The 20,535-nt window shown below is 41.5% G+C and overlaps 2 protein-coding genes across 6 annotated transcripts in view; one reads left to right on the top strand and one right to left on the bottom strand.

Annotated features, from left to right (window-relative positions):
* Nucleotides 1-11,072: 11,072 nt before the first annotated feature.
* HNRNPDL (heterogeneous nuclear ribonucleoprotein D like) lies at nucleotides 11,073-16,448 on the bottom strand. 4 transcript variants are annotated; one of them, XR_005019943.1, is made up of 9 exons: nucleotides 15,746-16,367; nucleotides 14,769-14,937; nucleotides 14,508-14,669; nucleotides 13,889-14,020; nucleotides 13,627-13,741; nucleotides 12,930-13,100; nucleotides 12,493-12,585; nucleotides 12,016-12,120; nucleotides 11,073-11,333 (listed from the first exon to the last, which is right to left on the bottom strand). XR_005019943.1 is itself a non-coding variant. In XM_036852392.1 (8 exons), the coding sequence occupies exons 1-7, from the start codon at nucleotides 16,186-16,188 to the stop codon at nucleotides 12,515-12,517; spliced, it is 1,263 nt and encodes a 420-aa protein (XP_036708287.1). In that variant the 5' UTR covers nucleotides 16,189-16,448; the 3' UTR covers nucleotides 11,073-11,333; nucleotides 12,493-12,514. The 4 variants fall into 4 exon arrangements, 2 of the variants coding, with proteins under 2 accessions (XP_036708287.1, XP_036708288.1); XR_005019944.1 differs by lacking the exon at nucleotides 12,930-13,100 and having other exon boundaries at nucleotides 15,746-16,369; XM_036852392.1 differs by lacking the exon at nucleotides 12,016-12,120 and having other exon boundaries at nucleotides 15,746-16,448.
* A 627-nt stretch (nucleotides 16,449-17,075) lies between these two features.
* Nucleotides 17,076-20,535, top strand: part of ENOPH1 (enolase-phosphatase 1) — a 36,046-nt gene continuing 32,586 nt past the window's right edge. Inside the window, exon 1 of one of the 2 annotated variants that reach the window (XM_036852394.1) lies at nucleotides 17,076-17,413. In XM_036852394.1, the coding sequence (XP_036708289.1) occupies nucleotides 17,330-17,413 (84 nt within the window). In that variant the 5' untranslated portion in view covers nucleotides 17,076-17,329. Of the gene's footprint in view, nucleotides 17,414-17,735; nucleotides 17,857-20,535 lie in introns of those variants that run through there. The other variant, XM_036852395.1, reaches the window with a different exon arrangement.

Genomic DNA, 20,535 nt, shown 5'->3' with positions numbered 1-20,535 from the left:
TGGCTACAGTAAACAACAGATTTTCAGTGTGGATGAAACAGCCTTCTATTGGAAGACGCCATCTAGGCTTTCATAACTAGAGAGAAGTTAATGCCTGGATTCAAAGCTACTAAGGACAGGCTGACTCTCTTGTTAGGGGCTAATGCAGTTGGTGACTTGAAGTTGAAGCCAATGCTCATTTCCCATTCCAAAAATTCTAGGGCCCTTAAAAATTATGCTAAATCTACTCCACTTGTGCTCTATAAGTGGCACAAAGCCTGGAGGACAGCACATCTGTTTACAACATGGTTTGCTGAATATTTTAAGCCCCCTTTGAGAACTACTCCTCAGAAAAAAAGATTCCTTTGAAAATATTACTGCTCATTGAAAATGTGCCTGGCCACCCAAGAGCTCTGATGGAGATATACAATGAGATTTATGTTATTTTCATGCCTGCTAACACAATGCCCATTCTGCAGCCCATGGATCAAGGAATAATTTTGACTGTCAAGTCTTATCAAAGAAATACATTTCATAAGGCTATAGCTGCCATACATTGTGATTCCTTTGATGCATCTGGGCAAAGTCAACTGAAAACCTTCTGGAAAGGATCCACCATTCTAGATGCCATTAGGAACATTTGTGATTTGTGAGAAGAGGTCAAAATATCAAATACCAGTTTGGAAGAAGTTGATTCCAACTCTCATGCATGACTTTGGGGGGTTCAAGACTTCAGTTGGGAGATGTGGTGGAAATGGCAAGAGATTTAGAATTAGAAGTGAAGTCTGTTATTTGTTTCTATGTGTCTGAATTGCTGCAATCTCATGATAAAACTTTAACGGATGAGGAATTGCTTCTTATGGATGAGCAAAGAAAGTGGTTTCTTGAGATGGAACCTACTCCTGTTGAAGATTCTGTGAAGATTGCCGAAATGACAACAAAGAATTTATTTTTAAAATTTTATTATTATTATTTTTTATTGGAGTATAGTTGCTTTACAATGTTGTGTTAGTTTCTGCTGTACAATGAAGTGAATCAGCTATATGTATAAATATATCCCCTCCCTCTTGGACCTCCCTCCCACCCCCACCTCCATCCCACCCATCTAGGTCATCACAGAGCACCGAGCTGAGCTCCCTGTGCTATACAGCAGGTTCCCACTAGCTAGCTTTTTTAACATGGCAGTGTATAAATGTTAATCCCAGTTTTGTTCCTTTTTATGGCTGAGCAATATTCCACTGTATATGTGTACCACATCTTCTTTATCCATTCATCTGTAGATGGACATTTAGGTTGTTTCCATGTCCTGGGTATTGTAAATAGTGCTGCAATGAACACTGGGGTACACATGTCTTTTTGAATTATGGTTTTTTTAGGGTATATGCCCAGTAGTGGGACTGCTGGGTCATATGGTAGTTCTATTTTTAGTTTTTTAAGGAACCTCCATACTCTTCTCCATAGTGGCTGTATCAATTCACATTCTCATCAACAGTGCAAGAGGGTTCCCTTTTCTCCATACCCTCTCCAGCATTTATTGTTTGTAGATTTTTTTGTTGATGGCCATTCTGACTGGTGTGAGGTGATACTTCAGTGTAGTCTTGATTTGCATTTCTCTAGTAATTAGTGATGTTAAGCATCTTTTCATATTACTTGTGATTGGTCTGTTTATATTTTCTAATTCTTCCTCATTCAGTCTTGGAAAGTTGTACCTTTCTAAGAATCTGTCCATTTTTTCCAGGTTGCCTATTTTATTGGCATATGATTGCTTGTAGTAGTCTCTTATGATCCTTTATATTGCTGCAATGTCATTGTAATTTCTCCTTTTTCATTTATAATTCTATTGATTTGAATCCTCTCCCTTTTTTCTTGATGAGTCTGGCTAAAGGTGTATCAATTTTGTTTATCTTCTCAAAGAACCAACTTTTAGTTTTATTAATCTTTGCTATTGTTTTCTTCATTTCTATTTCATTTATTTCTGCTCTCATCTTTATGATTTCTTTCCTTCTACTAACTTTTTTGTTTTTTGTTCTTCTTTCTCTAGTTGCTTTAGGTGTAAGGTTAAATTGTTCATTTGAGATTTTTCTTGTTTCTTGAGGGGAGATAGAATTGCTATAAACTTCCCTCTTAGAACTGCTTTTGCTACATCCCATAGGTTTTGGGTTGTCATGTTTTTGTTGTTATTTGTTTCTATGTATTTTTAAAATTTCCTCTTTGACTTCTTCAGTGATCTCTTGGTTATTTAGTATCACATTGTTTAGCCTCCATGTGTTTGTGTTTTTTTTCCTGTAATTGATTTCTAATCTCATAGCATTGTGGTTGGAAAATATGCTGGATACAATTTCAATTTTTAAAAATTTTCTGAGGCTTGATTTGTGACCCAAGATGTGATTTATCCTGGAGAATGCTCTGTGTGCACTTGAGAAGAAAATGTATTCTGCTGCTTTTGGGCAGAACGTCTTATGAATATCAATTAAATCTATCTGGTTTATTGTGTCATTTAAAGCTTGTGTTTCTTTACTTATTTTCTGTCTGGATGATCTGTCCATTGGTGTAAGTGGGGTGTTAAAGTCCCCCCACTATTATTGTGTTACTGTCGATTTCCCCTTTTATGGCTGTTAGCATTTGCTTGATGTACTGAGGTGCTCCTGTTGTATCTTCTTCTTGGATTGATCCCTTGATCATTATGTAGTGTCCTTCCTTATCTCTTATAAGTCTTTATTTTAAAGTTTATTTTATCTGATATGAGTATCGCTATTCCAGCTTTCTTTTGATTTCCATTTGCATGGTATATCTTTTCCCATCCACTCACTTTCAGTCTGTATGTGTCCCTAGGTCTGAAGTGGGTCTCTTGTGGACAGCACATATATGGGTCTTGCTTTTGTATCCATTTATCCAGTCTTTTGGTTGGAGCATTTAATCCATTTACATTCAAGGTAATTATCAATATGTATGTTCCTATTACCATTTTCTCAATTGTTTTGGGTTTGTTTTTGTGGGTCTTTTTCCTCTCTTGTGTTTCCCGCCTAGAGAAGTTCATTTAGCATTTGCTGTAAAGCTGGTTTGGTGGAGCTGAATTCTCTTAGCTTTGGCTTGTCAGTAAAGCTTTTGATTTCTCTGTTGAATCTGAATGAGATCCTTGCTGGGTAGAGTAATCTTGGTTGTAGGTTTTTCCCTTTCATCACTTTAAATATACCATGCCATTCCCTTCTGGCCTGCAGAGTTTCTGCTGAAAAATCAGCTGTTAACCTTATGGGGATTCTCTTGTATGTTATTTGTTGCTTTTCCCTTGCTGCTTTTAACATTTTTTCTTTATATTTAATTTTTGTTAGTTTGATTAGTATGTGTCTTGGTGTGTTTCTCCTTGGGTTTATCCTGCCTGGGACTCTCTGCACTTCCTGGACTTGGGTGGCTATTTCCTTTCCCATGTTAGGGAAGTTCCCAACTATAATCTCTTCAAATATTTTCTCAGACCTTTTCTCTTTCTCTTCTTCTTCTGGGACCCCTATATTTTGAATGTTGGTGTGTTTAATGTTGTCCCAGAAATCTCTGAGCCTGTCCTCATTTCTTTTTGTTCTGTCTTCTTTATTCTTCTCGGCAGTTATTCCCACCATTCTATCTTCCAGCTCACTTAACTATTCTTCTGCCTCAGTTATTCTGCTATTGATTCTTTCTAGTGTATTTTTCATTTCAGTTATTGTTTTGTTCATCACTGTTTGTTTGTTCTTTAGTTCTTCTAGGTCTTTGTTAAACATTTCTTGTATTTTCTCAATCCTTGCCTCCATTCTATTTCTGAGATTTTGGATCATCTTTACTATCATTACTCTGAATTCTTTTTTAGGTAGGTTTCCTATTTCCTCCTCATTTATTTGGTCTTGCAGGTTTTTACCTTGCTCTTCCATCTGTAACATATTTTTTTGTCATCTCATTTGTTTTGATGGGTGGGGCTGTGTTCCTGTCTTACTGGCTGTTTGGCCTGAGGCGTCCAGTACTGGAGTTTACAGGCACTTGGGTAGAGCTGGGTCTTGGTGCTGAGATGAGGACCTTGGGAGACCTTGCTCCATTTGATATTCCCTGGGGTCTGAGGTTCTGTTAGTCCAGTGGTTTGGACTCAGTGCTCCCACCACAGGAGCTCAGGCCTGACCCCCAGCCTGGGAACCACGGTTCTGCAAGCCATGTGGTGTGGAAAAAAGAAAAAGAGAGCAGAACAATAACAAAGAATAAAAAATAAAATTAGAAAAATAAAAAATATATTAGAAAAAATAAAAATACAAATGAAATGACAACAAGGCAAAACAGAACCACAACAGCAAAAAAAAAAAAAAAGGCCAGAAGAAGCCTTGGGGGTGGGTCTTAGGCGGGAGGGCGGGGCCTAGGCTCAGGACCCTCGTGGCCAGGAAAGGCCTTGTGGGGTTGGGGTTGTGGCTTAGGCTCAGCCTAGACAGTGGGGGCCCCGGAGAGCGGAGGTAGAGGCCTGGGACCCCAGCAGGCTTGCCGGGCCTGAGCAGTCAGGGGAGATGCTAGCTGTGTTCCCCTCTGATCCCCCAATCCCCCGGTCTCTCTCTGTCCCCACTGATCCCTGCACCATGGGTGGGCTCCCCCTCTTGGCATGGAACCCCTCTCCTCCCCCAGCCGCCCCTCACAGGTGCCGGTCCCCTGCCGCCTCCACTTTCTCTCCCCCCTCCTTCCCTGCCATGTCCTACCTGGTTGTGTGGGTACTTTTCCTGTCCGTTTAGGTGTCTGAGGTCCCCCACCAGAACCTGGGAGGTGCCCTAGTTGTGTCAAGAATTTAGAATATTACATAAACGTAGTTGGTAAAGCAGTTGCAGAGTTTGAGAGGGTTGACTCCAATTCTGAAAGAAGTTCTACTGAGCAGGGTGAAGTGCTATCAAACAGCCTTGCATGCTACAGAGAAATCCTTCATGAAAGAAGAGACAATCGATGTGGCAGACCTCCTTGCTGTCTTATTCAAGAGACTGCCTCAGCCACCCCACCTTCAGCAACTACCACCCTGATCAGTCAGCAGCATCAACATCAGGGCAAGACCTCCGCCGGCAAAAAGATTATGGCTCACTGAAGGCTCAGATGATGCTTAGCATTATTTAGCAATAAACTATTTTTTAATTAAGGTGTATACATTTTTTTTAGACATAATGCTATTGCATACTTAATAGACTACAGTATAGTGTAAGCATAACCTATATGTACCGGGAAACAAAAAAAATTTGTGTGACTCACCTTATTGCTTTATTGCGATGGTCTGGAACTTTACCTGCAATATTTTTAAAGTATGCCTGTATGCCTTTTCTTATTAGGTATATACATACACCTGAATACTCTTACACTATATGTAGGACTGCACTAATGCATGGAAATGTAAATATGTAATGCAAATTTAAAAAACAGGGCATGATCTTAGCAGTGATTTATGGAGTAATTCTGAGAACCTCTGACATCTTCATGTAATGTTTTTCCTTTCTTATGCAATAAATGGAGTTAATAAACTGTGACCGTTGTTCTTAATCAAGTTATACTAAGAGTCTGCATACCGGGCTTCCCTGGTGGCGCAGTGGTTGAGAATCCGCCTGCCAATGCAGGGGACATGGGTTCGAACCCTGGTCTGGGAGGATCCCACAGGCCGCGGAGCGGCTGGGCCCGTGAGCCGTAATTACTGAGCCTGCGCGACTGGAGCCTGTGCTCCGCAACAAGAGAGGCCGCGATAGTAAGAGGCCCGCGCACCGCGATGAAGAGTGGCCCCCGCTTGCCACAACTAGAGAAAGCCCTCGCACAGAAACGAAGACCCAACACAGCCATAAATAAATAAATGAAAATTAAAAAAATAAAAAAGATATCTTATTAAAAAAAAAAAAAGTCTGCATACCTTTCCCAGGAGAATTGTCAAGAGAACAGTAGTTAATGCCTGTATATTTCCTGGTTAAGAGTGTCTGCTTGATTTTTTCTATTAAAGGCAGAGAGAGAAATTTGCTCCTTGGTCTTTAATGAAGTAAGAGAAGAATGATTTCATTTCACCAAGTGGCAAATATTTAACACCAGGAGAATTTTAAAAGATTCAGGTTAAAGAAAATACAAAACCAAAACCCTACCATGGTAGTACCATGAATCTTGGCTTCGGGTTGGTGAAAAATCCCTGTACCTGCCACCAACACCAAGACCCTCCTCTCCTGGGGTCTGGGATATATGGGAAAAACAAACATATAAACAAACAAAAACACCAAACCCCACCATCAGTGAATTGGTAATGGAATGTTATGTCTGAATGTTATTATCTTGGATGGAGAATCAAGGGAAAATAAAAACTCTTCTGCTATGTCTATATCTTGGTGTTCTAAAGCATCATGTTAATAGCAATTAAAATAACTTTAATTAAAGGAAAAAGGGAAGAGAATTTCCTGGCGGTCCAGTAGTTAGGACTCCTTGCTTTCACTGCAGAGGGCCCTGGTTCAATCCCTGGTGGTCGGGGAATTAAGATCCCACAAGCTGGGTGAGAGGCGACAATAGGTCAAAGTGGAGTTATTCTTAGTTATGACAGGCTCTAAGTCCTATTTTTACATGGATTGTAACTAACGAATAAATACATGAAAAAATAGACATATTTTAAATGAGATCAAAGGTGTAATTTGGGGGTCTCTTTATTTCTGATGAAGTCATTCAAATGCATAATTAAAAAATTATATCCATAAAAATATTTTAAAAATCACTTTTTTTCCAGATTATGAAAGTAACACACACTCAAAAATGCCTTTTGTTTTTCCTTATCTCCAAATGATGTGCTAGGTATAGTTCTAAACTCCTAGGAAGAAGTAATAAAAATTCTTGGACTTTTTTTCTGTATTTTAAGTCATATAGAAATCACACATTAAAAAAAATCTGTACAAGCTAATGAAAATATTCTTAGATTTTAGCTGGCATCATTAAGTTGATGGTACAATGCTGATTATCACTGTAGGCGTCCTGATTGACAGGTATATGCCTTTGATTAATAGAAATGTCACTACATAATGAGAGCAATATATGTAACGTGTACAGCCATTCAAAACATACAGTTTATGGGGAGAAAATACTTAAAGGGTTTCCTGGTAATGAAAAATACTGGAAGTACCCTAAAATATTTTAGTCCCCACTGTCACACCCTCCCTTCACCCCTCTGCCTGTATGGTGGTCTAAAGAACTTTTATGTCCCATACGTCTCATGGTTCAAGGGTAACCAAAGTAATCACTCAATTGCATAGGACAGGGAATTCCCTGGTGGCCCAGTGGCTGAGACTCCACGCTCCCAATGCAGGGGGTCCGGGTTCGATCCGGGGTCAGGGAACTACTAGATCTCACATGCTGCAACTAAAAGATCCTGCAAGCCACAACTAAAACAAAGAAACCCATATGCTGCAACGAAGATCCCGCATGCTGCAACTAAGACCCGGCACAGCCAAATAAATAAAATACCATAGAAAGGCTCTCATGGGAATGAGTAGTTGCTCCAGATTATCTAGGCTCCAGTTTCATCAGAGGAAAAAGAATCAATCAACTGTTTTTTGTTTTTTAATACTTATTTGGTTGCACTGGGTCTTAGCTGCGGCAGGTGGGCTCCTTAGTTGCAGCAGGCATGTGGGATCTAGTTCCCTGACTAGGGATCAAACCCGGGCACCCTGCATTGGGAGCTCACAGTCTCAACCACTGCACCACCAGCGAAGTCCCAAGAATGAATGAATTGTAATAAAATGCTACTTTCCTACAAAAGACTTCAGCACTCACAAATTAAAGACTGCTGACCAATCTTAATGCTTAGAGATCCCTCCCAGAAGTGGTAAACACTGAATCTAGTCCTCAGAGATACTAGATAAGACTCCAAAACGTAATGAGTTACTTCCAATTAGCTAACTTCCTCGACTTGAAATATCAGGGGATTAATTATGGTTTTCCAGAAGTCCTTTTATGGGGTTGGCCCTTCCTGTCTCATCAATAAAACAATCACCCTATGTAAGTGTTCACCAGCCAGCACACAAATTTGACAACATTTGAAGAAAACTCCCTTTGGGTAACCGCATCAATGAAAGCAAATTCAATAAATTTTGGAAATTCCCTTACAGTCCAGTGGTTAGGACTTGGTGCTTTTTACTGCCGGGGGGCCGGGTTTGATTCTTGGTGGGGGAACTAAGACCCCGCAAACTGCATGGTGTGGCCTAAATGAATGAATTCTAATCAATCTTTCACCATAAAAGCCAACTTCGAGTCCTTTAAACTAGATAGCTTTCAAAGTAGTTTATCACTTCCTTGAGACTACATTTATGTATAGACATGAATTTTTTTGTCTAAAGAAAACTCAGTCAGATTCTCAAAAGGAGATAACCATTGGAACAGTATGAGAAAACCTGTCTGCAGTACAGTGCTTCTCACATATTTATAACACATGCTGGTCTTTGATAAACCAAAATCTTAAGCATTCTGTTATTTGAAATTTTTAATTTTAACAAATCAGAGACTGTTGAATATCCCTTCCCCAACCACACTGAGATCATGATATACCTCCTCAAATGGGGGTACTCCTCTTGTATGAGTAGACCAAAGAATAAGGTCAGGAATTAAACTGCCACTTAAAGTAACAATCTTTAGGATGTTCAGCATTACCCTCTAATCCATATAATACCACTGTATTCTTTCCTACAGTTTATAAAACACAGTGGTTAAGTCAAAGTTTCAACTTTTTTCTATTCAACCAAAACTCACTGAAATCCCACATCTGACTATTTCAAGACAAAGAAAAATATAAAACCTCAACCAATCCTAAAGAACAGCCCACATTTTTCTGGCAATACACTTTTGAATGACTTTACATGAAAACAAAGTTGTATTGCTTTTGCTCAGCAAGTTGAGACCACAGTAGATAGCAATTCTATTAAATTGGAAAGTTTGAGAGATTTTTACAGAATGACATTTCCTGACTTCGCTTAACACTAGGAGCAATTCAAATGGTAGAAATGCACATACACACAACATCTGTAATTAAAAATTGCAGTTTATATAAAATGACATTTAAAAATTCAATTATAATTGCAGTGTCCTTGAATCACCTTTTTAATCAGTGAAACGTAGTATCCTGTGGTGGACATCCTATCAAATACTTGCAACCTATAGCAATTAATTTCTCAGGTTTCTTTGTATTGAAATTTATAAGATTAGCAAAAGGGTCCAGTTAGTCACCATTATGAAAAAGATGCATGGAAGAGAATGAAATAAATGCTCTGCTTATCCACGTTAGTATCCCAATGACATTTTAACTCTTAATCCCTAATCTTGTAAATGCAGCCATCAGACTACAGAATACTAACATGTTCATCAACAAAACTGCTAATTAGGTTTCTTTCAAGGTAAGTAGCAACACATAGAACTTGCTCAAAACAACTCAGGAAGCATATTTAAGAATATACAGGTTAATTATGTTTGTTGTAAGTACTTCAGTTTTTCTAAAAGATCTCAGACAATAATCTCTAGATGTAGTGTATTTCTTCAAAGTCATATATATCAAGACTTGACTGAAGAGTTTGGATTTTGTTTAAAAAGCCTTTATTCATTTTTGATCAGGGAAAGGACAATCTCAATGTCAACTTGTCACCTAATCATAAATTTGAACTTACAGGATTCACTGCCCTAAAGACACTGCACCTGACTTTGACAACATAACTTAAAATGAAAATCTCCTTTCTGTTCCCTAAGGTTGCATGTTGAAAGAATCAAACAATCCCTTGCAATAGCCAACACTGGTACTTGGCCTAGGTGTAAGGTCAAATAGCAAAACAGGAGCAAAATGCCAAAAGCATTGTAACTTGATAGCCCAGCAAGTACAAACATCATCGGAACAAAGAAAGTTGCAGGCACCAAATAAAACAAGGCAGGTTCATTAGCATAAAAAAATTTATACTTGGTTGAAGGTGAGGTCAACTATTCCACATGTGAACATGTATGCCAATCCTAATGGCTAACATGGAACCACAGAAACAAAAACAAAAACCTTAAATTCAATAACTACACTGAATGTAAAATTCAAAACTTGAATTTACCCAGGACATCCTCCAAAATCTAGAGCTAAAGCTGTTTTTTTTTTTAATGCACCAGAAGATCTGTTGTAATGACATGACTTGGTCACACTTAGATTTGCATTTACATAAGATTTAAGGGATACCTTTCCCCACTATTCCTTTTACGTTTGAACATGGATATGCTTATTCAGCTCATGCACTAACTGCGCTAAAAATGATGAAACTTACTACCATGATTTTTTCTAAGAACTCACACCACGTAACAGTTAACACCCAATACAACTTCCTAAAAATGCCCCAACAGAAAACATTTTGTTCAGTTTGGTGCTTGCTGTGACATAATACCAACAGAATAGTATACAATTAATTTACTCATCCACTACGTCAAATATTTTAATCTAACTTTTGTTCAAACTTTAGTAACTTCATACCTATTTGCCAAAATCCTTGTGTTAAATATAACTACATCTGATATTCTTAAACTGTGGCTCCTATAACACAGTTCAAGTGTTTTTTCCCCTGGGTATATTTAGACAGTTTAATCAAGAAAACAAAGTTATGGTATTATGATTAGCCAAAGCTCTTTTCTAGCAGACCACTGAATACAGCAAGTCATAACAAATGCCTTTCCAGAGACAAGAACAAAGCAAAATATTTTCTATTCATAAAAGGAGCTACCAGCATGCTTTGTGCCATTAAAGTTACTTTTCAAAATATAACCAGAAGACTTACGGTCTACTAGAAAGCTTCCACTCATCACAACACTATAACTACGCCACAGAAACTTTCATGACAAAGTCTCCAGAAATAGAGAGAAAACAACATGACTTAAAGGTACGTGGAAGCCTCAGTTAACAGGGAAATGAAGCCTTAGAACACAGAACACATCTAACAAAAGAGAACAGAGGAGACACTGTAGCTGGCTCTTCGTAAAGGACCAGGTTCTCCCTATGGATCAACACTCCCTACAAAATAAACTGTGCCTTAATTATTGCTTATTTAAAATTACACTTTTACAGAGCTATTTAGTACCTGACGCAGAAAAACAATCACAGAAGGAAGCATTTATTTGAGGTTTAACATGAAATCATACAAATAAAATTTGTATAAACACAAATCCACGTCGAGTCATAACACAGATAGCAAAAGACAAGGTAAAAACAAAAACTAATTGGCAGCTATATACAGTTGGACACAGTTGTGTCTTGTACACTAGAAAGTCTTTTACAAAATAATCATCTTAGATCAACAGAAGACCAATCTTCACTGTCGTCCTGCAAGATGGGTTACTTTAGCAATCTCTTCCTAAAAACAAAAACAAAATGGCAATTAGATTTGTGAAACTCTGACAAGCTTTCAAAGGTCCACTTTCATGAATTGTTTTTAAGTTCTCACTTTATTCTTTTCTTCAATAATTAAAGATCACATGCAAATTCATTGGCAAAGCGCAGTTTGGGTAATTAATAAATTCACCCTGGAGTTCCCAAATGATATTAAAGTAAAATTTACTTAGAAAATCTGGGAATGCAGTCTTCCCATATTCACAGGTTGAACTGTGCTAGGTTCAAGGTCTACTAGAAACATCTCTAGTAAGCCACGTAAAATGCTATTACAAACATGAATTTCTAATAGGCTTGTATTGCAAGAAAACAAATTTCTGTGTGCATATGATCTTTAATTTATATCCCAGATTTTAAAGTTCTTGTTTTGGTTTGTAGATTTCACTATTAGCTATAAAAAGAAAAAGCAAGCATTAAATCTTAAAGAATGAACACTTAAAATGAGGCTCCACAATTGAAATACAACACTAAACAGAAGACCAAAATGATTAAGCTGTAAAAAGGCATTTATGTACTTTAACTCCTGTAAAAAACCATTTAAGTTAAGTTTAGACACTTAATCTTCAAAAAGATTAAAAAAGAAGCCAAAGTCTGAAGTTTTCCACTTTAATCTTTACGCTGGTACATGAAGTTGGAAGAGACCATACCACAGGACAGCGTTTTCTGGTGTATGCCTTGCGCTCTGCCCGCAACGTGCGACCCCCAGAGATAGACGTGGTCAGGGTGACACACGGCCTGCAATGAAGTTCCCGCTGGCGGGTACAAACAAGGTATAATGTCAGAGTTAGAAGACAACATTCCTGTTTTCCTTAAGTTGTACCCATTTCAGTACTTTACCTGTTAATAGTTCTAAAAAAGTTTAATTATTCCTCTAGACCACCTGGTACACAAAGCAAACAGAAAAACTCTTAAGTTTTTCTGTAATACTAAAGAAAGTGAGATAAAACTTTAAAGTTAAAGATCTATAGACACTTTAGGCAAAACAGGTTCATAAAGCAAGTAAAAAGTTAACAATTTAGTAAAAACAGGCTACGTGATATTTTGTTTTCACTTATTTTTCATTTGTCTATTGATCTTTAAATTAAATTAGAATTTCCACTGGTGTCTTGAACTCTTATACACACCTGTTTTCTCCAACGTCCCCTTTTAGTATGGCTGGTAATTATTTTGGTGATTGCCACCCCCTCGAGATGCCTTGCCGTAAGTGCTCTGTTGGCCTATTTTGAAAAAACAAAAAATTATGCTTAGCTTTTAATGAAATGGTTTCACTGTATATTTAAAAACTATTAAATATGCAAAATCCTCCATGGCAATTAAAATAACCAGATATTAAAAAACTCATTATAAACTAGTCACATATCACGTTCTAGAATGTTTGTAATGACTGAAATCTCTATATCAGTATAAGCCCCTATGACTATTAAATGTCTCAAAAATTTAACTCCACAAACAGTTCAAGAAATAGAAAACACCCACACACACAGAGTCTCAGAATGGGACTGTACTTTAAACACTGAATTTTAGTACCATTGGTTTATGAAATTAAGTTAAATATTCTTACCACTGTAGTCTGTATATCCCTGTCCATATCCATAGTTCCCATAGTTATACCCAGTATAATCATAGCCGCCATAGCCACTATAGTTTTGATCACCACCATAGGCACTATTGTAATTTCCATATCCTTGATCATAATAGTTATTAAATCCTTGGTTCCAGTTTTGGCCCTGACCTGAAACAATGCACAATGATTGTTAGGAAACAACTTCTGACCCCCAATCCTAACATAAAATGATGCGTTCCTGTCCCTCACTCTGCAAATCTTAAAAAGGCAGAATGGATACCTATATTGCTATCTCACCAAGAAAGTATTATTACAGTTGGCATAAAAAAGGGGGCAGAAAGTCCAATTGTGCCAGTATCAGGCTTCCTAAATTCAATGAAAAATCAGGACAAAGGAGAAGACAGAGTGTTTATCTTTAAAACAAGGACTCCTGCCCTAGAAAACCTATCTCGGCAAAGTGCTCCATGTAATCTTAATTACGTTTAATGGTGTTTTTTCCCATCAGCAATGACACTGTCAGAGTGGCCATTTTTTGAAGAGGTGAAACCAATAAAAACAAAAGCCCACCCACACTAAGCTGAGCAGTTTCCATGTTGTAACAGTTTAAGTTTGGCTTTACTTTCCTATGGGCTTATTCATATTTAGCAGTTTATAGCTTACAGCATTGAGTCATTTTCCAGGAATTAAGTCTCACCTCGGCCACGACCCCTAGTACCACCTCGTCCACCAGCTACAGCACCTCTTCCTCCTTTTTGTTGTTGCTGTTGCTGCCTATATACCTCTTTGGGTTGTGCAACTTTGATTTCACACTAAAAACAAAATTTAAAAAGCAAACAGAATTGTTACCAATATTCTAATGTCAAACCATTTCTTCTCTTCTCAAAACAGGTTGAGAAATTTCACTTTAAGAAAGAAAAAAGCATACCGTTCATTTACTATAATCAAAATGGCTTTACCTTCCCAGAACCAATTTGATGATATCTGCTTTCTAACAATTTCTTTACTGGCTCTTCGTCTGTATATGTAATAAAACAAAATCCTCTTCTTTCATTTGTTTTTGTATCCATGGGAAGTTCAATATTTTCAATCTGAAATCAAGATACACACTCAAGGTCACCCACGAATGGTAAAAAGCTACCAAGATGTTTTAGAATACCACAAGTCCTTTTCAAGCTTCAACATGTCATTCTAACGAAATAACTTCTGTATAAACTACTGCTTTATTATCCACATCAAACTAAAGTGATCTGTTTCATCTATGGAGCATTGAGAAAGGAGAGTAAAACCTTATTTAATACCATTTCTTACCCCACAGATGCCACTAGTTAATAAATCCAAACCCTAACCACACCAAAGCATCCATCTTTTTGCTGAATTAGTTTCCATTAAATTAGACACTAGTTTCCATTATAACACAGAAAGCACTGATTAAGGTACAGTGACTGGAAGGGACTTGCAATAATTTAATCCCACCCTCATCCAACATTGAGTTTGCTCTGTAAGAACTGGGCCAGAGATAAACATTATATAAACATATCAAATGAAAATACACGTAAACGTAAAAGCAGAGCGCACCTCTCCAAAGGCTCCAAAATATTCTTTAATTTGTTCTTCTGAAGTATCTGGACTCAATCCACCCACAAAAACCTTTTTAGGGGGTTCCTTCCCTTTTAAAGCTTTGGCTCTTTTAGGGTCTATCAATTTGCCATCCAGCTTGTGTTCTTTCATTTCCAAAACCTAGAAGACAGATTTATTTAATCTGACAACATACAAGCAACCCTCTGAACAATTTGCAAGAAACACACAAAAGCACCACAATGCGAAACATGTTCCTACCTTATCAACACTAGCAGCATCTTTGAAAAGCACAAATCCAAATCCTCTTGATCTTCCAGTGACTGGATCTGTTTTAATTGTGCAGTCTACAACTTCCCCAAATCGAGACAAATATTCAGTCAGATCTTTCTTGCTTGTATCCCAGCTCAAGCCTCCAATAAACATTTTACTAGAAATAAAAGTTGTTTTTTTAAGGTTAGCAACAACTACAACGATTACTTAAAATCCTGAAATTACGGTTACGAAATAAAACTATAAAATAAGCACAGGGAAATACATCCTGATGTACAAATAATTTAACCCGTTTACAGACACACACGACCAAAAGACCACAAAAATCCCCAAGTTCCTCACTTATTCAAAACGGTGGACACCTTGCTCTCCTCACTGCACAATGCTAAGTTTAAACGAGGCTAACAATACATGGTAAAGATTGTTCCCGACTAGAAAATCCAACTTTCTAAACTGATCCCACACAACTTAGGCTCACCGTCTTCCTCAGCTATCAAGCCAACGTTCCACCTAAAGAACTCAGCATCACACGTACTGGGGATCTGGGTACCAGTCGCCTACAGGTTCCCAAACCAGGAGTTCCCTAAATCCTCCCCCTGAAAACTGCGCGGAACCGTAACACAGACACAATGAAGAGGCGGTTGCAGCTGCAGCATGGGGCACAGCGAGGCCGGCCCCTCCCCGTCGGGCCCCACGCGCGCCTGCGCACTCGGGACACAGACGCCGCCGCCCTCCGCCTCCAACCCCTCTGCCCTTCCCCCACCTTCCGCGGGCCTCTCGAGTCACCGCCCCCCCCCCCCACCTCCGTCTCCTACTTTCCTCTTCCCTCCAACCTACTGGGGCCCAGCGGGCACGCGGGGAATCGACTTGGGGAAAGAACACGGGCAGCGCGCGGCCCCCGAGGGACGAAGGGGCGCATGCGGCGCGCTGGGGGGGGGGGGGGGAAGAAGAGAAGCGTGCGGTACCCGTCATCCTGCTGATTCTTGCTCGCGTTGATCTTGGATCCCTCTGCGAATTCCTCTATGTTGCTGTACTCGTTCATGTCTTCCATAGCGGCTGAGTTGTCGGCCGGGAGGCGCTGGCGCGCAATCCGTGTCGCGGAAGCAGCGGCGGCAGAACGTTGTATGGAACTGGATTTAAAATGGCGGCGGAAGAGATCCGGGCGCCGCCTGCGCCCTCCCTTTATAGCCGCCCCGCCCGCCAATCGGGAGGGCTGCTGGGCGGTGACGTGGCGCTGGGCCCGGCGCGTCCCCTGCCGGGCGGAGCTGGGAGCGAGCGAAGGGAGGAGCGGGGCGAGCTGCCGCGGCGCCCTCGGCCGCCAATGGGAGAGGCTGCGGGAGGCTAAAGTAGCGGGAGCGGAGGGGAACAATGGCGGCGGCACATGGGAAAGCCGGGGCGGGACCTCCATCGCGGTCCTTCCGCTGAGGAGCGAGGTCGCGGGTGAGGGGACGCGGGCTTGGGAAAAGAGCGTCAGAAGAGAAAAACGAAGGGGCGAAAAGTCCTGGGCCAAAAATCCCGAGCAGCGTCACAGCCCCTCTTGCCTTGAGAGCCTTTGTCTCTGGCGTCCGGTCCAGCCCACTCCCAGCAAAGAGCCGTCAACCCCGCCTTTTTCCGCCCTCGGTCCCCCAGTGCGGAGCTGCTGCTATCGATTGGCACCGGGGCCGCGCTGCTCCGGAAAAAGGCGGACTGCGCCCAGCGCGGGTGGCTGAGGCGGCGAGCGCGCCCTGCCGTCCGGCGCGCGCACGCGTGTTTTGTCCTCGAGCTGGCTGGACGCAGCCGAACAGGAAGCGGGCGCGCGGCGGCCCCTCCGGAAAACTGCGCGGCGCGGGCGCCTCTTCCGCTGCCGCTACAGGCGCGCGGGCCGAGGGGGCGCGGCGGGCCTCTCTAACCGATCGGCCGGAAACGGGGCCAACGCAGTCAGGCTGACCGGGATCCAAACGGCCTCTTTCGCTGGCTGACGGGAGGAGGGGCGCGCGCCCGGTCGGATTACTGTAAAAATGCAAAAGCGGAGGCAGTGGGCGGGGAGGGGGCTAGGTGCCGTAGAGGGCAAGGGGCACTCACATCCCCGGCGCGCCACTCGCGGGGCTCCCGTCTGCACGTGCCCCGGGCCTCTCCCGCTCGCTCAACCAGTCTGCGGAGAGCGCGCGCCCGCGCACCGGGCTCCCGCGTTCGCTTCTTTGTTCCCGCCCACGCGAGGCCCATTTTGACGGATCGGGTTAGAGGCCCTCTAGCGGCCAATCGACGTCGGCGCCATTACCTCTCCCCGCCCCATCGGAACCTCGCGAGGACCGCCCCCTTTCCCTGCCCACGTGGTCTAGGCCTGGAGGCCCGGGCAGCTTGCGAGTTCGAGGTCCCTGTGCTGCGGGTTTCTCTATTTTCAGGGGCGCCGACGTGTCCTCTCCGCCTTGCGCGTCAGGCTGCGCGCGGTTGTGCGCTCCGGGACTCTTTTCGGGGCTGTCGGAAGCCCAGCAGGTTGCTGGGCGCAGCCGGCACCGCCCTCCGCCCTCCCTACCAGTAGGCCAATTCTCGTAGTAGCAGCCGGTGGGGAAATGGTTGTGCTTTCGGTGCCCGCCGAAGTCACTGTGATCCTGTTAGATATCGAAGGTACCACAACCCCGATTGCTTTCGTGAAGGTGAGGGGCGGAAGGGAGCGGGGAAGTTACTTGTGCTTTAAAACAAAAATTTTAAACTATTGCAGACCTTGCACTAGAGACACGAGGCGTGGGAGAAACGGTGGGGCTTTGCAGCGGCTCAGGGATGGGAGGAGGTAGTCTGCGGCGGATTGCGGGGATGCTTTTCCTCACCATCTTCACCTTCCCGCGTCCCTGCCCTCGGTTATTTGCAGGTGGGAAGGGATGGAAGTGGTGGTGAAGAAGGGCCGAGGAGGGCAGGTCTGCCGCGGCAAGGTGAAGCGTTGTGGGCGCCGCCCGCCGGTCAGGTGTGCGCCCCGTCGCCCAGCTGGTGAGCTTCCGCCTTGTGCCGGGTTGGACGTGGCGAGGCGGCGGCCGCGATCTAGTGGTCCTTGAGGCGTCTAGTCGTAAAATGGGAAGGCTGAAGGGTGAAGATGACTTTTCAGGTACCCCTGGTGATAGGCGGTAATGGTTGCTCTTGGCCCTTTCCCACTCCTGCTGTTAGTGGCCGAAATGCACAGTGTATGTTACTGGACTAGGCTAGCAAACGTCTAGATTCCGTTCATTTTCTTCAAAAAACCGTGGAAGCTTAAAGTTCTTACGCAAAGCCTTCCTCCTAGGATGTCAGTGCTAACCAACACTTGTCTCCACCTAGTTCACAAACTTAAAACTTTGCATTAGAGCAGGTTCCTTTTTTTATATATATTGTACTTGCCAGGATAAGTAAATATCAAATATTAATATAATTTTTTAAAGAATTCCTCGGGCCTCGTCTTCTCTTTATTTGACTTCTAGAGGTTTAAGATAAAAGTATTCTCTAGAAGTGCTTGCGTGCAGTAATAAACAGAGAAAGGAGGGAAAGTACAAAGTAGGAAAAATAATAACTGCTTTCTTGTAGTTTTCAAAGAAAAAAAGAATTCCTCACCTTTGTGGTTTATAGTTTACAAGTCACTATCTCCATTCTGGCTTTCTCTTGCTTGCCACTGTTATCAGGAGACCAGGGATAATGACAGGACAGGTAGTTGTTATATGGCATATGTAGCGTTCTTGGAAAGTTGATTTAGGGAGTAAGATACCTCATGCAAATCAATTTTGTAACAAAACATTATGTGTCTCTTTCACCTTTTTTACCCACTATGTCTTCTGTAAGATGACATGAGCCACTTCTTGGAGTCTTTGTTTGTGAAAGACTTATCCTGAGACCTTTCTGAGAATAAACATGCCTTGATGATCTAAATAGATTTTTTTGTTTTTGTTTCGTTTCTTTGGTTTTGTTTTTCCTTTTGGCCACGCTGCGCGGCTTGCGGAATCTTAGTTCCCCGACCAGGGATCGAACCCAGACCCCTGCAGTGGAAGCGTGGAGCCCTAACCACTGGACTGCCAGGGAATTCCCAAATAGATTTTTTTTTTGGATTTGACACCAGACTGCCAAAAAATGATTCGGGGTCTTGTTTAAACGGTAGTTTCTTGTGCCTTGTTCTATAATCTGTTATTATTTTTATTAATATTAATCTATTACAATATAATCGTCTGTTTGTTATACACTAATTTATCAAAACCAGTGTTTCTGAAAGTATGTTCAGAAGAACATTAGGTTTGTGTGGCTGTTTATAGTAATTATGCAGAAAAGGTTTCCATTATTAAATCCAGTTTGGGGAAATGTTCTATATGTATTCAACCAAGTTTCTTTATTGCACGCCTTCTCAGAGCCTTTATATCATGCACACACTTGCACACACACACGCATTGTGAGCCTTCAAGAGACTAGCATGTCACAAATTTACTTGAACCAGAAAAACTTTTAGCAGAGTATCTCTATCTTTTTGAACACGTTTTAAAGAGATGCTAAGTTATATCCTTCTTGGACCTCTGAGCATGGAGCTGGGAGTTGGGAGATGTTTGTTCTACTTGGGCTTTATTGGTCACATTAGGTGTGTGAACTTGTAGCCCTCCTTCCTGTGGAATGGTGTAAGGAAACATTGAGTAATGTATACCTGCAACTTGTATACTTGACTCATCCTCAAAAACTTGGTGAGGTGTGTGCACTGTTTGCATTTTACTGATAGGAAACTAAGGCTCTGAAAAATTGAACAGTATGCCTGGGATTTGAAACCAAATTGTCTGACTCAACAACTCTTACTCTTTCCATTATTGCACTTGATCTCTGAAATGGGAACCACAGTGCTCGTTCCATTTTCTTTGCCTGGCCCTGTGGGTGTTAAATGACACAACTGGTATGAGAGCACTTTAATCAGTAAGAAGTACCATAAAAGTATATGGCAGCAAATTTCAATATACACCACCTCTAGGTGGTAGGTATAAGAGTGAGCCCTTGGAACAGAATAACTATAGTTGAGTCTCACTTTATCTGGGGGGTTGCTTCTACAGTCAGCATACACTGTGAAAGTTGAGTATTTTCAAAAATTGCCCTTGAATTACCCTTAGGAACTCAGTTCTCTTTGGAGATTGATTCTGTCTTTCAGTAAGTCATATGCAGCCATTTTTCCTTCAGGGTTGAAACGTATCCCTGCTTCTTCCTTTGGGTATCAGAGGAAGTTGGTTTGGGATTAGGTGATGTAGATGAAAAATCTATTGTGTCAAACTTTAGCCTCACAATGAACCATTCATGCTGTAAGAGACCCTGAGGAACTGAGGCTGTCCAAGGGCACAGAACACCTTCATTGAGTAGAATGGCAGACAGATTGCCAGCACTGGTTATGGTTTTTTTTTCCCTTTCTCTCTCTCTCTCTTTCTCTTTTTTTTTTTTTTGCTGAGCCCTTAGAGTTGAATGTGTATATGATGCAACTTAACTATATAAGATGACACTGACAGTCCTGGATATCTTATGGGATTCCATTGAATCCTCCCAGTTTGGGTGCTCTGAGGACAGGCTGTTGCTCTATCAGGGCATGCCTTCAGCCTTTGGGCTCCTGGCAACAATAAACAATGTTTTTACTTCCTGCTATTATGTCTTATTTTCTTTGGTCCAGTTTCTAGAGAGGGAAGGGTTCCTAGCTTGGATCATCTAGTCCATGTCACAACCAGCTAATTAATTTCTCATATGAGGGCTTCCCTGGTGGCGCAGTGGTTGAGAATCTGCCTGCTAATGCAGGGGACACGGGTTC

This window comes from Balaenoptera musculus, chromosome 5 (genome assembly GCF_009873245.2).
Source record: "Balaenoptera musculus isolate JJ_BM4_2016_0621 chromosome 5, mBalMus1.pri.v3, whole genome shotgun sequence".
Taxonomy (NCBI): domain Eukaryota; kingdom Metazoa; phylum Chordata; class Mammalia; order Artiodactyla; family Balaenopteridae; genus Balaenoptera; species Balaenoptera musculus.
This window is presented reverse-complemented; position numbering and strand designations above follow the sequence as displayed.